Genomic DNA, 16,899 nt, shown 5'->3' on the forward strand with positions numbered 1-16,899 from the left:
CCTGTTCTCAGTAAGTTTTACAAAATTTACCCAGCTGTGCAATCAACACAATCATTAGAACATTTCCATTACCCTCTTAAGATTTCTTCTGCTGTTTGCAGTCATTCCCTGTTCCCACTCTCAGCCCCAGGCAACCACTAATCTCTTTTCTGTCAGAGTTGCCTTTTCTACACATTTCATATAAATGGAATTATACAATATGCTGTTAATTATAAAATGTGCTGGACAATCTCATGTCAAAGATCACGCTAATCTTTGTGTGCACCCCATGTCTACATTTCTCTGGGATTGACACCTGGGAGTGAAGAATTGCTGTGTTGTATGGCAAATTTGTTTAACTTTTTAAGAAATTCCCTGTACCATTTTACGTTCCCACTAGCAATGGAGGAGGGTTTCTGTTTCTCCATATCCTCACCAATATTTGTTACTTTGTTTTTTTAGTATAGCCGATTCTTCTAGGTATAAAATGGTATCTTATTGTACCTTTAATTTGCATTTCCCTAATGATTAATGTTGTTGAACATCTTTTCATGTGCTTGTCCGCCATTCTTATATCTTTAGTGAAACATCTATTTCAAATCTTTTTTTTTAATTTGGGTTGTTTCTTTGTCTTACTGTTGAATTGAAAGAGTTCTTCTATATTTTGAATACAAGTCCTTTATTACATATATGATTTACAAATACATCGACCAGTCTGTGGCTTGTCTTTTCATTCTCTTCATGGTGACTTTTGAAGCACAAAATTTTTAATTTTGATGAAGTCCATTTTACCCTTTTTTTTTTTATGGATTGTGCTTTTGATGTCATGCCTAAGAAATCTTTGACAAACTCAAGGTCATGATGATTTCTCCTGTCTTCTTTTTGTAGTTTTTAAAGTTCCATAGGTTTACTTCTGACAAATGTCATTTTGAACATACTTACGACAATTCATAACAAATACAAATAAATGAGATTTGGAAGCCATAATGTATTTGCACTTGTAATTTTATTAAATATTGCCAAATTGCACTTCATGGAGGTTGGACCAGTGTTTACTCCCAGTAACAATAATTGAGAGTGCCTTTTACTCCCTACTTTTTGAACTTTGCCAATCTGATAAGTTAAAAATGGCATCTCAGTGTAGTTTTAATTTACATTTTCCTTATTAAAAATGGAAGTGAACCATGTGTTTTTCCTTCTCATGATATATAGGCTCATATCCTTTTATCTTTTTCTTATTGACTTGCAACAGCCCTTTACATATGTGGGAAATTAGATCTTTTGTTTGTGATATTAGTTGCAGATATTATTCCAATTTTGGTATTTGTTCTTTGACTTGATGATGATTGGTTTTCTATGTACATTTTATTTATCTGCATATAGTAGAATTCACTGGTCTTTTATGGCTTCTAGGTTGTTTCCTATTTAGAAAGGTCTTCCCCAATTTAAGATTATTCTTTTAGGGGCACCTGGGTGGTTCAGTCAGTTAAGCATCTCTCTTTGGCTCAAGTCATGATCTCAGGGTCCTGGGATTGAGCCCCACAATGGGCTCCCTGCTCAGTGGGGAGTGCCACTCCTGACTGCTTGTTCTCTCTCTCAAATAAAGAAATAAAATCTTTTTTAAAAAAGATTATTCTTTTAAAAAAGTTTTCCTATGGGGGCACCTGGGTGGCTCAGTCATTGAGCATCTGCCTTCGGCTCAGGTCATGATCCCAGGGTCTTGGGATCGAGCCCCACATCGGGCTCCCTGCTCTGCGGGAAGCCTGCTTCTCCCTCTCCCACTCCCCCAGCTTGTGTTCCCTCTCTCGCTGTGTCTCTCTGTGAAGTAAATAAATAAAATCTTTAAAAAAAAAAAGAAAGTTTTCCTATGAATTCCTCTGACATTTTTATGGTTTCATATTATACATTTAAATGAATGATCCATCTTGAATTAATTTTAATGTAAAGGCCTAACATATTGACTAACTTTCACACCACATAGCTACCCAACCATTCCAGAACTATTTTTTGAATGATCCATTTTGTTCCCATTGATTTTAAATGGTGTTACACGGTCACCAGACTGTAAGCTCCAGGAAGGAAAAGACTTGTGTATTTTTTACTAATGTATCTTCAGAAACTAGTATAATGCTGGAACAAGACAGGCATTCAAAGATTGCACAGAGCTCTGTGTGTGTATATGTGTGTGTGGTGAAGTATACATAACATGAAATTTACCATTTTAAACATTCTAAGTGTACTATTCAGTGGCATTAAGTACATTCACAATGCTGTGCAACCATCACCACCAACCATTTCAAGAACTTTTTTCATCACCTTAACCTCTGTACTCATTAAACAATAATTCCCCATTCTTCCCTTCCCCCAGCCCCTGGTAACCTCTACTCTACTTTTCTATCCCTATGAATTTGCCTATTCTAGGTACCACATATAAGTGGAATCATACAGTATTTGTCCTTTTGTGTCTGGCTTTTTTCACATAACATAATGTTTTCAAGGTTTATCCATGTTGTAGCATGTATTAGCATTTCAGCCTTTTTAAGGCTAAATAGTAGTCAATTGTATGTATATACCACATTTTGTTTATCCATTCGTCAGTGCACATTTTGGGTTGTTTCCCCTTTTTGGCTATTATGAATAATATTGTTATGAACATTGGTGTACAAGTATCTGTTTGAGTCCCTGCCTTCAATTCTTTGTGGTGTATACCCAGAAGCAGAATTGCTGTATCGTATGGTAATTCTATGTTTAACTATATGAGGAACCACCAAAATTTTCCCAAAGTGCTGCAGTATTTTGCAATCCCATCAGCAATGTCCAAGGGTTCCTTATCTCTCCTCCTCGCCAACACTTATTTTCCATTTTTTTGATAATAGACTTCCTAAAGGATGTGAGGTATTATTTCATTGCAGTTTCGATTTGCATTTCCGTAATGATTAGTGTCATTGAGCATCTTTTCATGTGCTTATTGGCCATTTGTGTATCTTCCTTGGAGGAATGTCTATTCAAGTCCATTGCCCATTTTTGAATCACTGTGTGTTTTTGTTTTTGTTGTTGTGTTATAGTTCTTTATATATTTTGGACATTAATCCTTTATCAGACATATGACTTACAAATATTTTGTCTCATTCTATGAATTTTCACTTGCACTTTTTTTTTTTTTAAAGATTATATTTATTTGACAGAGAGACACAGCGAGAGAGGGAACACAAAGGGCTCCACGCGGGGCTCCACGTGGGGCTCCACGCGGGGCTCGATCCCAGGGCCCTGGGATCATGACCTGAGCCGAGGGCAGACGCTTAACGACTGAGCCACCCAGGCGCCCCTTCACTTGCACTCTGGAAAAGTATGCTGCTTTCACTGCCTTTGTATACCTCAAAGTAACCTTGTAGCACGCATGTTGTCACCACTTTACAGATAAAACTGAAATCCAACACTAGCATATCTTAGCACACTGCCTGACACCTAATAAGAGCTCAAAACTTTGTTATCGTTATTGCTGTTATTGCTGTTGTTGTTGCCTCATATAATAATCTATGAAGAGTAACAGAAGCGGCTTCAAAAAGGCATGACACTGGCGGGAAAAATAGAAAGCAAAAACCCACAGAGGTTGCCAGCGGCACCAAGGATCACCAAGTCATAGCCTCCGGCTATACACCGATTTCAAAACCCGCCTCGTTTTTCACCAAGCTCCAAACCAACCACCCCCATGCTCCCGCCCCACCAACCGTCCCGGGACCCGCCCCGGACCCGCCCCGGCCGGAGCCCAAGGCCACTTCCGGCCGCTTCCGCCCCGCCCAGCTAGCTAGCGCGTGCGCCGTGGAGCTGTTTGCGCGCCAGTTCCCCGCGCAGAGCGGCACACCCTGTTTCCGGCGCCGGGATAAGATTCCACGAGGCCCGGCGCTTGGTCATGATGTAAGTTCCGGTTGCTGTGCTGAGTCGGAAGTGGGAATCCTTCGGCCGCTAAGACTTGTCGTGTCGTCGCTGCTGGCCCTTCAGGCTCTGGTAAGAGAGGAAATAGCTTGACGGGAGGGGATCGTTGAGTCTGCGATGGGATTTTCTATTCCTAGTTGAATGCCACTCCAGGTCTCTGCACTCTTGCCTCCAAATTCCTTCTCCTGTGTTTTCCTGACTCTTGACCCTCTCCTTCGTGAACTTCGACCCTGTCTGATTTGGGACCCCTTTACAGTGCCCAAGCTTCTGGCACCTCTACCGTTTTTTGCCATTCCCCTCCAGGAAAAGGCCAGAATACTGGCCTTGCATTATCTTTGACTTCCTTTCTCTGAAAGGAGCGCCGAGTGGGTGGGTCTCCCTCTTCGCGGCGAATCCCTTACGGACCCTGGAGAGATGAAATGCAAAGCGTAGACAACAAATAGCCAGATGCCAAAGAAGGGGAAATTAAGCACGAGTCGCAGCAGTCAAACCAGTTGAATACATATGGCAAGATAATTGACATTTTTTAAGGCAGGTGATCAGTTCACTACTCAAAACTCTCCTGGCGCTCTGCTTCGTGCTCCCTCACGAATATAGGGCGTAGAAGACACTAATAATCTGAGTAACCGCAGTTCTGGAGCTTATATTTGATGGATCTTCTCTTTGGGATCAGTTTTTCGCTCCCAGAGTAAGGACTCGTTTAGTCTCACTGTTTTGGTCTCCTATGGGAACCCTCCTGAGATAAAATGGGACCCAGGAAAGAATGCTGTTGGCTTTTTGACTTGAGAAGATCCTTCTAGCTTGTCGATGTGTTGTTAGGATCTGTTGCCACTTTGGCGGGACTTGAAAGAATTTTGGGGTGGAACATATAACAATGAAAACATTTTAATTCATTTTTAGTTTAATGTCTCACCAGGACAGAGACCTTAAAAAGTATGGTTTAACAGAGCTCGATTTTTGCCAGTCCAATTTTACAAAGTATTCTACGTATTTTCCTAAAAGCAATAACAAGTCTGATGTTAAAACATTTGCGTGCTCACCTCTTTAAGGGCTGACAATGGTCCTTAGGGATTAACAGTACTGTTCATAAACAAAAGATTGAATGGGGTGGGGAGGGTGATTGTAGTACTGGAAGTAAATAGCTGTTGTAGATGTAGACCCTTGCAGCGAGTAAGTAGGACATATTAAAATGGAATCAAATCTGGGTTGCCTGGGTGGCTTAGTTGGTTAAGCATCAGACGGGCTCAGGTCATGATCTCTGGGTCCTGGAATCGAGCCCCAATTCGGGCTCCCTGCTCCCTATGCCCCACCCCCCGCTCCTACTCATGTGCAATCTCTCTCTCTCAAATAAATAAAATCTTTTTTAAAAAAGTAATCAAATCCAAAAGCTCCTAAGGATTGATGGTGGCACCATCCCAAAAGCTGACAACAGGATGGTGCTGTATCTCTGTATGGCAGTTGAAAATAGGAGATTATGAGTAATTGGTGACATTGAATATTAAAACAAAATATCAGGGTTCTTATTTTATCAGACCTGTTGGGAGTAGGTAATATCTAGGTACTGTTATATTTGTGAGACCATGGAACGTATCTATACTGACATCTCCACAAAGGTTCCCATCAAGTGATCATTCTTCCCGTTTCCGGTGAAACTTTTTAAAAGTGGTTACACAATATTGGACTATGAAAGTAGTTTGTGCACAGATTTGAAGTTCATATGAGAAAGATGAACTTAGTGAGGTAGGCAGAAACTTTTTTGTTTTTCAAAAAGACGTATAGCAGAGATGACAAGAGATTTATTTCCGTTCTCTATTCTACACATCCTGAGATACCAAAGAGCCACAAGTGTCTGGCCCAGAAGCTTGACCTGCTACTGCAACCCAAGACACATAGTAAAGCCCTTACCTTGAAGGAAGATCATGGGTGCTTACAAGGAGGTCAGGAGTAATGACTTGTAAGATTGAATCATTCAATAAATATTTATTTGGGATTCTGTGATTGTAATGTACAATGCTGGACACAGAAGAAAAACTAATCAGATATGAAATTGTACTCAGATTGCTTACTGTCTAGCAAGGTAGAAGGTCTGCATTAGGAATACAACGTAGAAAGTTATACATCCTATTAATATAGATAAAATGTAATGGGAAGCTAGCTTCTTTTTTTTTTTAAGATTTATTTATTTAGGGGTGCCTGGGTGGCTCAGTCGTTAAGCGTCTACCTTCGGCTCAGGTCATGATCCTGGGGTCCTGGGATCGAGCCCCACATCAGATTCCCTGCTCTGCGGGAAGCCTGCTTCTCCCTCTCCCACTCCCCCTGCTTGTGTTCCCTCTTTGCCTGTGTCTCTCTGTCAAATAAATAAAATCTTTTAAAAAAAAAAAGAAAAGAAATATTTAAAAAAAAGATTTATTTATTTATCTTAATGCACGCACACGCAGCAGGGAGGGGCAGAGGGGGAGTCTTAAGCAGACTACAGTTGAGTGTGGAGCCTGACATGGAACTCAGTCTCACGACTCTGAGATCATGACCTGAGCTGAAACCAAGCATCGGACACTTAACGGACTGTGCCACCCAGGCGCTCCTAGCTTCTTTTTGTAATGTGACAGTATAATATTGGGAAAGGAGGAAATAATGCCATTTATTATCATAAATCCTGTTTATTTGTCTTGATAGTCTAAGGAGCCTATCTTTTCATATGTTCTGTATTCCTCACTTTCACCTTGCTTCCTTTCTACCTCTTATAGAGGTACAGATGATGCATCTCCTTTGTATTTTTTTTTTTTTAAAGATTTTATTTATTTGTCAGAGAGAGAGAAAGCACAAGCAGGGGGAGCTGCAGGCAGAGGGAGAAGCAGGCTCCCCACCGAGCAAGGAACCCGATGCGGGGCTCGATCCCAGGACCCTGGGATCATGACCTGAGCCAAAGGCAGACGCTTAACTGACTGAGCCACCCAGGCGTCCCCCTCTCCTTTGTATTAATTTAAACTCTTTTCAGTTGTGTTTTTTAAGATTTTTTTTTTAATTTTTTTAAGATTATTTATTTATTTGTCAGAGAGAGCACAAGCAGGGGGAGCAGCAAGCACAGATAGTATGCAGGCCCCCCGCTAAGCAGGGAGCCCGATGCGGGGCTCCATCCCAGGACCCTGGGATCATGACTTGAGGTGAAGGCAGTCACTTAACCGACTGAGCCACCCAGGCGTCCCTAAGATTTTATTTTCAAGTATTCTCTACACCCAACGTGGAGCTCAAACTTAGAACCCTGACATCAAGAGTTGCATGCTGTACTGACTGAGCCAGCCAGGTGCCCCTCTATTGTGTTTTTAAAAGCCCGTTCAAACTGGCTTACACAATATAGGGAAATCTGTTGGCTTTTTTATAACGGAAAGACTCTTTCCATCTCTCAACTCTGTTTTCCTATATCTTGACTTAGTTTGGGGGTAGGCCTCTTCTAGATGATGGAAAGATGGCAATTCCAGGTTTATTTCTTATCCTGCTAACAACCCAAGCAGGAAAAAAGAGTTCCCTTTTCTGTAGATTCAGCCAAAGGCCTGAAGCTGGGTGTTCATTGATTCTGATAGGCCTTGTTAGGGTCTTGTGCCTACTCCTCAATCAGTCACTTTGGCCAGAGTATGCTGCATTCTTTTTGGCCAAGCCAGATTCATATGCTCATTCCTGGAGCTAGTGGGTGAGGCCATCCTCTTCTGAACACATGGACTGAGAATGGGATGGATCCCCAAAGGAAAAATGTAGGGTGTCATGTTGAAAAAAGAGGATGATGTTTCAAAGACAGAAAATGACAAGAGCTCACTATACTTTTTGCATGCCTCTGGACTTGAGGGTACCTTAGGATAGAGGTAGGGTGGTGGTCAGCTAACAATGAGACAACTGTTAGTGTCTCTACATGAATTAGGAGCAACGATTAAGCTTATGCAGTGGTTAAATGAGGGGGAAGTCCTCTCAAGGATCATGAATTCCAGCACTAAATGTGCTATCTTTATTTTTGGATTATTAAGCTTAACTAAACTATACATTGCAAAAAATAAATTTATAGAGCAACATCTACATTTCCTTGAGCAGTAAAGCCCAGAACCATGCTAAGAGGAGACTAGACTGTGTGCCTAAGTCATTACAGATGATTAGCCATTAGCTCTTATGCAGAAAACACTTGACAGAGAGGGTGAAGCGACTGGTGGAGATGTCTCAGAATTGTCAAGAAGTGTTAGAGTCTCTCCTCCTCCAGAAAATAAGGGTAACTTTTCCAACTTGTATTAGTTTTTGTTAATATGTTTCTGTAAGGAGTCTTACCTCAGGAGATTAAAGGTAGACCCCAAAAAATTTTTTTCTCCTTCCCTCATACCCCGTCCCCACTCTTTTTAAGTAAGGCCTCTGTCCTTTTAGCAGCTCAGTATCTTTGAGAGCTGAATATTCATACCCTTTGTCTCTTCCCCACCCTTTTCAGGGTTGTACTTCTGTGCTGTGGCCTTAAAATTTCAGGAAGGGAAGAAAGCCTTTCAGGGCGCTGCGCTCATCCCATTGTGCCTCTGAGTCCCCTTGGTGCTTGAATGAGGAAATGTAATCAGAAGAGTGCAAATGCAGACTCAGTTAGCTCCACTAAATACCTTTGAGGTATACATCTATGATTTCATGTTCCACATTAGGAATTGGTGTGTGTTGGCAGTATTATAAAAAATCAAATAAGTAGTGGAAATTAAATATAGAATTAAGCAAAGACCATTTAGTTTTTAGTGGAAGAAATCTCAATTGTTTTAAGCCTCGGAGTAGAGATAAATTGCCTAATACGTATTTGAAACCCACAACACGCTGTTGGTCAGGTTCCGGTCCTTATTTGCCATTCCATGTCCGATACAGGCTTACAGTTAGTTTATATGTAGCTGAGGAATTCCCGGCTGCAGCTTTAAGTCCTGGAAGCCTGAGCAAGCGCCATCTTATGTTCATGGTGAATGAGAACCAGATTTATGGAAAATGTGTAGCTGTTGTCATATTTTTCAGTTAGTGCCACATTGTTATTACAATGAGTAGATGAGTTTCCTCATCAATAATTCTTTCTGCTTAACCTATTTTTTAAAGGTATGGCAAATAGAAACATGTCAACAGATAAATGCATTCCAGCTTGAATATTTTTAAAGCTTTTTGGTTTTAGCCGCCCCCAAATCAAGCCAACTTATCCAGTTGGTGGGTTCGTAACCATTTTGCCAAAAATGCCTTGAATCTTGGAACAGGAATTGGAAGGTCTTACCCAAAGCCTTTTTACATGTATTGTGTTCGAGAAATGGGAAAGGAACCGACGACTGTGGGTCTAATCCCGGCTGTTGTGTTATCTGCCCCTCCGTGTCTGATACCTGTCCTCTCTGCAGCCCCTCCCCCCCAGGTCTGGATGGAGGATACTTTAAAGTGAAATGACAGACCAAGAGAATAACAACAACATCTCAAGTAACCCCTTTGCTGCTCTTTTTGGCTCCCTGGCTGATGCCAAGCAGTTTGCAGCAATCCAAAAAGAGCAGCTGAAGCAGCAGTCTGGTAAGTAGGGGACCCAGTAGCAGCGGAGGAGATGACCTAGAATGGGGTCTTCCCAAGTGAAGTCTTCTTAGGGTCCATAATTGCAGTTGGGATCGACCTGGAGGTCGATTTTGTTGTTCATTTAGGGCATAAATTGGGGGTTTTGTTCATTTTCCTTCATATTATTTTCGGGTCCTCTCCTCCCTGCTGCATAAAGAGAGACCAGATAGCAGGTGGTTCCGTAGTAACAGATGTTAGTCGTGATCCCAGTGCTGTCGAGCTGTTTATTTTAAAAATCACCCAGCAAAAGATACTTAAATAAATCTTTTTAACATAGGAAACTGAGATTGCAGACATAGGTGGAGAAAGCAGGTTACGTGCAGCTGTAGAAAGCAGATGTGTAAAAGGAAGAATTATAAAAGTTTTTTGGCTTTTTGATAGACAAATGAAATTTGTTCTTAAGCCTGGTGCTTCAGAGTCAATCCCAAGCAAAATACTTCTTCCATTCCATAGAGTGGCCTCTTTCATAGCATAATGCTGTTAGAACAGACTTGTAAGAAAATCTGATCCTTTGCCTTAATGTGAAAAAGAAATCAGAATATCTCACTCATCAGAAAAATGGTTTTCCTCATCTAGGACCAAAATTAAGATCGGGTCTAACTTCCTCCTTTGAGAAGACATATAGCCTAGGAGAATTAGGATGATGTTTCTCAAATTTATTAGTCTTCTGAGGATAGTCACAATCTTTCAAGCCAGAAATCACTCCCCTTCTCCCTGCAAAGAGAATAATAGTATTTTTTGGAAAGGAGAAATGTTTGTATTTTACCTTTTTGTTTATTTCAAAAGTGTCGGTATACATAGCTGAGTTGTAGCCTTGCTCTGTGTTCAGGACTGAATAAAAAGGAGGTAAGGGCAAGACAGATGAGTAGTGGACAGGGTGATGATGAAGCAAGGGGGGAGTATATGTAACACTGACTTTCTACCATGATCGAAGGAGGCGGCTCTGGGTCTCAGTCTCTGAAATCTCTTCCAGATTCTTGCATTAGGAGATTGTAGGAGGAAAGGGAGAGTGAGGAATAGGAATATAAGAAAATGGGGAAACATGATTTATGAGTATGTGGTTGGGGGAAATTTTGCTACATAGGTTCTTAGCTCCTGTCGCTCTCAGGGTTCAGAGGAGAACTTAACCTTATAGGAGTAGAGTGACAGATGTTTGTCCTTCTGGCTGTCAGCAGACCTCAGGCTGGCTAGAGTTGGGAGCGTTGCAGGCACCAAGCCGTGGGACAAATCAGGTACATGCGCTCCTGTTACTATTTTGGCTTCTCCTCGTTTTACTTTGTTTACACTGAGTTTAGCATGCCACCAGGTCTAACCTGTTTTCCACCAGCAGTTAGAACTCTGCCAAAACTTTCGGCCTCCTATGTTGAGCTTCACATTGACTAAACTCACCACACTAAAGCAACTCTTAACTCCCGAGAGTTTTGCGTGGCCTTTCAGAATAATCACTGGAGATAGAGAGAAGCAGATGCAGACTCACGTGGTTTCTAGTGAACACCACGCTTGTACTCCTTCAGCCTGAGTTCCATTCGGAGAGGCGGCTCTGTCTGCTGACAGCCAGAAGGACAAGCATCTGTCACTCTACTCCTATATGGTTAAGTTCTCCTCTGAACCCCGAGAGCGATAGGAGCTAAGAACCTATGTAGCAAAATTTCCCCCAACCACATACTCATAAATCATATTTTCCCATTTCCTTATAATTCCTATTCCTCGCTCCCCTTTTCCTCCTACAATCTCCTAAGGCAAGGTTGCTTTTTTAAAAAGTAAAGGGATTCAATCAATAAAAAAATAGTAACAAATTAGAGGGGAAAAGATTCAGATGAACAATTTATATACAATAATCAAATGATTTTAAAAATCTTGTCTCAATAATAGTTGGAGCACTGCCCATTAAAACAACAATTAGATTTTTACTTACAAAATTTGTGATGATTTAAACAGGTACTCTCTCATAGACTGCTGAGGGGCTTGTAAATGAGAGCAGTCTTTCTGAGGATAATTTGGTAATATATGTTAACTTTTAAATGTGCAAGCTCTTTAACTCAGCAATTCTGCTTCTACAAATTTACCTTACAGAAATACTCGTACAGGTGTACAAAAAGAGTACTATTTGGTGCAGTAGTGTTTGAAATCATGAAAAATTGGAAACAGCCCAAATGTTCATCAATTGAGAAGTAGCTACACAAGTCAGAGTGTGCACGTACACAATGCAGTACAGTGCAGCTATTACAAAGAATGAGGTAGGCCTACAAATGACCTAACAGGGAAGGATGTTGGTGCTGATTAAGTTTAAAAAGCAAGCTGAAAAGCAGTATATATAGTATGATCCCTCTCTCTTTTTTTTTTTTTTTTAACTTAGAATCCTAGCAATAAACATTCACACCACAATAGGAAAAAAAAATCTGGAACAGTTTGCTAACTGACATGGTTGTCCATAAGGAATTGGTTCAGAGGAGACTTTTTACATAATGTTTTCCTATACAGTTTGGCATTATTCAAATATATGTATTCTTTAAAATCAGGAAAAAGCTATATATTTAAAATAATTAAAGGCATATTGATCTATTGTAGGTAATTCTCTGTTCACTAAGATTCTATAGGGAACATAATGTTGCTATTTTTGGTAATATGGGGTGCAATTAATTATGAGTAGAAAGAATAAAACTTTTGATTTGTAAAATGTGGTAGGATTTACAGCCAGGGATTTCAGAATCCTGTACTTAAGATGTTGCCTAATACAATTCAATAGCAAAAAAACACAAATTATCCAGTTTAAAAATGGGCAAAGGATCTATATAGACGTTTCTCCAAAGAAGACATACAGATGACTAACGGGTACACTAAAAGGTGCTCAGTATCACTCATCATCAAAGAAATGCAAATCAAAACCACGATGAGATATCACCTCATACCTGTTAGAATGGCTACTATCAAAAAGACAAGAAATAACAAGTGTTGGCAAGGATGTGGAAAAAAAGGGAACCCTGGTGCACAGTTGGTGAGAATATAAATTGGTGCAGCCACTATGGAAAACATTATAGAGGTTCTTCAAAAATTTAAAAATAGAACTACCATATAATCCAGCAATTCCACTTCTGGGTATTTATACAAAGAAAACAAAAACACTAACTTGAAAAGATCTATGCACCCCTGTGTTTGTTGTAGCATTGTTTATAATAGCCAAGACATGGAAACAACCTATGTCCGTTGATGGATGAATGGATGAAGAAAATATGATATACACATACACACACACACACACACAATGGAATATTATTGCCATTTGCAACAACAGAGACGGACCTGTGTGAAATGAAATAGGTCAGACAGAAAAAGACAAATACAAACAAATGTTCTCAGTTATAGGTGATACCTAAAAAAGAGAAAAAGAAAGAAAGCTCATAGATACAGAGAACAGATTGGTGGTTGCCCGGAGTGGGGTAGGTACAGGGGATCACAAGGATCAAACTTGAGTTATAAAATAAATAAGCCATAGGGATATAATGAATAGCATGGTGACTGTAGTTAATAATACTGTATTGGATATTTGAAAGTTACTAAGAGAGTAGATCTTAAAAGTTCTCTTCACAAGAGAAAATATTTATAACTGTATGGTGACAGATGTTAAGCAGAATTATTGTGTTGACCATTTTGCAATATATATAAATATCAAATCATTATGTTGTATACGTGAAACTAATATGATGTTACACGTCATTTTTTAAATGTTATACCTCAATTTTTACCTCAATTAAAAAAAAAAAAGATGTTGCCTGACTTGAGATGTTCACTAATTAGATGATTAACTTGTTTCCCATCCAGAATTATCTTTCTCTTGATAACATTTATCATTTTTGATAGTATACTTGGTTTTCTCTTAAAGAGAGGAGTTTAACTGTTAATGGCTTACATTTTCTGGCAGATGAACTCCCAGCTAGCCCAGATGACTCGGATAATAGTGTGTCTGAAAGCCTGGATGAATTTGATTACTCTGTGGCTGAGATTAGCCGCTCCTTCCGTTCACAGCAGGAAATATGTGAACAACTCAACATCAATCACATGATCCAAAGGATCTTCCTCATTACTTTGGACAACAGTGAGTTACAAACTTAGAGCCAGTCTATTCATTACTCTTCCCTTCCTGCTTGGGCTAGGAACTTGTTCTTAGAAACTTATTATATCTAATGGTTAAACAAACCCACTGTACTCCCTAGAACACAGGTTTGATAGTTTAGTGAAGCTTTTGATGTGACCTAAAAATAATATTTAGACAAGGTGCAGCTTTCATTATCATTTTGGTACAGACTGGACCATATAGCTCCTTGCCTTTACCACCTTAAAAGGGAAATGCGAGTGGTAGCCAAATCCTTTTTCTTCTCAGAGGTGACCTAAACATTTAGACAGAAGCCCCATGAGGTGTCAGATAGTGTTTTCCCTCTGTGTCCTATCTGTAGTTAAAAAAAATAGGTGCTGATGCCTGGGATTCATGATGTTATGTTTATAACAAAACCTGACATGCTCTTGGACTCTCTGAAAAGATTTAAGTCTTTAGATACTGCTTTGTATGTCAAGATTATCCTGATACTACCTGAGTCAGACTTGGAGTTCAAGAGAAATGCTGTCAAGATCGGTTGTCTATATAAAGACAGAAGCATTATCCTTAACCTACCAGATTAAAACCATTTCCCAGGTGACCCCAGCTTGAAAAGTGGGAATGGCATCCCCAGTCGTTGTGTGTATTTGGAAGAAATGGCAGTAGACCTGGAGGATCAAGACTGGCTTGATATGAACAATGTTGAGCAGGTACCATTTCTGATGTTCCTTTCAGGTGCCTTCAGCACAAACTAGCCATGCAGCTGAACTCTTCTCACGTTTCTCCAACCATGACTTTGCTTACGTAATTCCATCTCTTAACATTGTCTTTGGTGTTCCTCCTTGGAGATCTTCTCATTTACCATGGCCACATATCTGAATTCCTGGAGTGATCTATCTGTGCCTCTTGGATGGCAGTTGTCACCTTCTGTCACATGTACTGGCTTTTTTTATACCTGTCCTATCTCCCCTATCAGACCCTTAAGTTCTGCAAGGCCATGTCTTTGTATCTTTCCCCAAAATCAAAACAGTGTGTTTTACCTTATAAGTGCCTAATTAACATTAAAGGAATAAAACTTTGGTAGGACAGACACTTGACAACTTGTAGTTTAACTTTATATGTTTAAATTATATAAGTCTGAGTAAGGCCAGCAGTCACACAGAGGAGTAAATTTCATGTGTAAGTTCAATCGCTGATTCTCCACACCATTCAATAAATACTGTTTTAATGCTTACTCTATGCTAGGGCTATACCAGAGGCTTGAGCTCTATTTGGGATAACTGTACGGGTGACCCTTGAACAATTTGGGGGTTAGGGGCAGTTGAAAATCCACACATAACTTGTGACTCTCCAAAAACTTAACTAATAGCCTACTGTTGACAGGAAGCCTTATGGATAACAGTAAAGTCAGCTAGGGTAAAGAAAATGTTATAAAGAAAATTAGAAGCAAGAGAAAATACATTTACAGTGCTGTTCTGTATTTACTGAAAAAAATCCACGTCAAACCCATATTGTTCAAGAATCAACGCATATACAGTTATATTTATGTACCTAATATTTTCTAAAGTAGTAAGGGAGGGGTCTTATATTACCCCTTCACTCTACATCCTGTGACTATCACAGTAACCTATGTCAAAATGACCTTCTACATCTTGATATCCTAAGATTAACTTTGCAGTGGTTTAGTGTTTTGTTTGTTTGCTTTTCTTAAAGGCTGTCTTCGCTCGCTTACTACTTCAGGACCCAGGCAACCACTTGATTAACATGACTTCTTCTTCAACGTTGAATCTCTCTGCTGATCGAGATGCAGGGGAGAGGCACATTTTTTGTTACCTTTATTCCTGCTTCCAAAGAGCTAAGGAAGAGGTAAAGGACTAATCCCCATTGAGAACTGTGTAGTACTCTTGGGTTTGACTTTAACATGTAAGCCAGAGAGTTGGATGAGTGTCGTTTATATCAGTTTATATACATCATAATACATCAGAAACTAGATATGAGAGGCACTATGAGTTGTCAGAAATTTTCGTCTGTTCTTTCTGTGGCTTGGGGTCTATTCCTTTCCCCATTTAACCAGGGCCTCCTGTTCTACAAACCTTAAAAAGTCATACTCTTAGAAAAGGTCAGGGGAGGGGGAAAAAAAGTGTGATAAACTCATTTCCACTGAGGTATAAATAAGAGTGAGCTAAGCTTGGTCACTTCCAGGATTAGAATTCTAGCAGGTGGGTGACTCCTTACACCAAAGAATGAACTCTTACTAATTTTTAAGCATCCACAGGACAGCAGTACTGTTTTGGGGTACATTGTCTTTTTCATTCTATTTGCTGTGTTCACCCTTGTTCAGGTCATAGAGCTAGGCTCTCTCCTCTCTTCTTCATTCTGTTCCCAGATTACCAAAGTTCCAGAGAACCTGCTCCCCTTTGCGGTGCAATGCAGGAACCTCACTGTGTCCAATACCCGAACAGTACTCCTCACCCCAGAGATCTATATTGACCAGAACATCCATGAGCAACTGGTAGATTTGATGTTGGAAGCCATCCAAGGAGCCCGTGAGTACATAAGCAAGATCTCTGAGTTTCTACATTTTGATTTCTAAATTTAAAATTCCTTTAATTGCATTAGAAACCTCAGAGCCACTATGGTTCCAGAAGTATAAATTAAGGAAGAGAGCTCATATCTTGACCTTTGGGGTTGAATACCAGTAGAATTATCAGAATGTAAGAAGAGTAGCCTGTATGTAAATGCATATAAAAATTGCTATGGGCGGGGCGCCTGGGTGGCTCAGTCATTAAGCGTCTGCCTTCGGCTCAGGTCATGATCCCAGGTCCTGGGATCGAGCCTCACGTCGGGCTCCCTGCTCCACGGGAAGCCTGCTTCTCCCTCTCCCACTGTCCCTGCTTGTGTTCCCTCTCTCACTGTGTCTCTCTCTGTCAAATTAAAAAAAAAAGATTAAAAAAAAAATTGCTGTGGGCTTCTTTTCCTCTCATTTGTCATTTGTTAGATTTTGAAGATGTAACTGAGTTTCTGGAAGAGGTCATTGAAGCCTTGATATTGGATGAGGAAGTTCGCACATTTCCAGAAGTCATGATTCCAGTGTTTGATATTTTATTGGGCCGAATAAAAGATCTAGAACTCTGTCAGATCCTGTTTTATGCATATCTGGATATTCTTCTCTATTTCACTAGGCAGAAGGATATGGCAAAGGTAGGTTTGAAAGGTGGTACGTATTCATTTGAGCTGGTGATTTAATATCCTATCCTGAGGGTGCTGTAATATTACCTGTTGAATAAAAGAAAGATACATTAGTTGTTGTATAGACTTAA

The 16,899-nt window shown here is 40.1% G+C and overlaps 1 protein-coding gene across 1 annotated transcript in view; it reads left to right on the top strand.

The window, feature by feature from the left end:
• Positions 1-3,887: 3,887 nt before the first annotated feature.
• UBE4A (ubiquitination factor E4A) overlaps positions 3,888-16,899 on the top strand; it is a 35,192-nt gene continuing 22,180 nt past the window's right edge. Inside the window, exons 1-7 of the mRNA XM_032428000.1 lie at positions 3,888-3,984; positions 9,288-9,450; positions 13,409-13,582; positions 14,177-14,289; positions 15,293-15,445; positions 15,966-16,125; positions 16,578-16,780. Coding sequence (XP_032283891.1) covers positions 9,330-9,450; positions 13,409-13,582; positions 14,177-14,289; positions 15,293-15,445; positions 15,966-16,125; positions 16,578-16,780 — 924 coding nt within the window. The 5' untranslated portion in view covers positions 3,888-3,984; positions 9,288-9,329. The remainder of the gene's footprint in view (positions 3,985-9,287; positions 9,451-13,408; positions 13,583-14,176; positions 14,290-15,292; positions 15,446-15,965; positions 16,126-16,577; positions 16,781-16,899) is intronic.

The sequence above is a fragment of the Phoca vitulina genome, unplaced genomic scaffold, assembly GCF_004348235.1.
Source record: "Phoca vitulina isolate PV1807 unplaced genomic scaffold, GSC_HSeal_1.0 scaffold38, whole genome shotgun sequence".
NCBI lineage: Eukaryota > Metazoa > Chordata > Mammalia > Carnivora > Phocidae > Phoca > Phoca vitulina.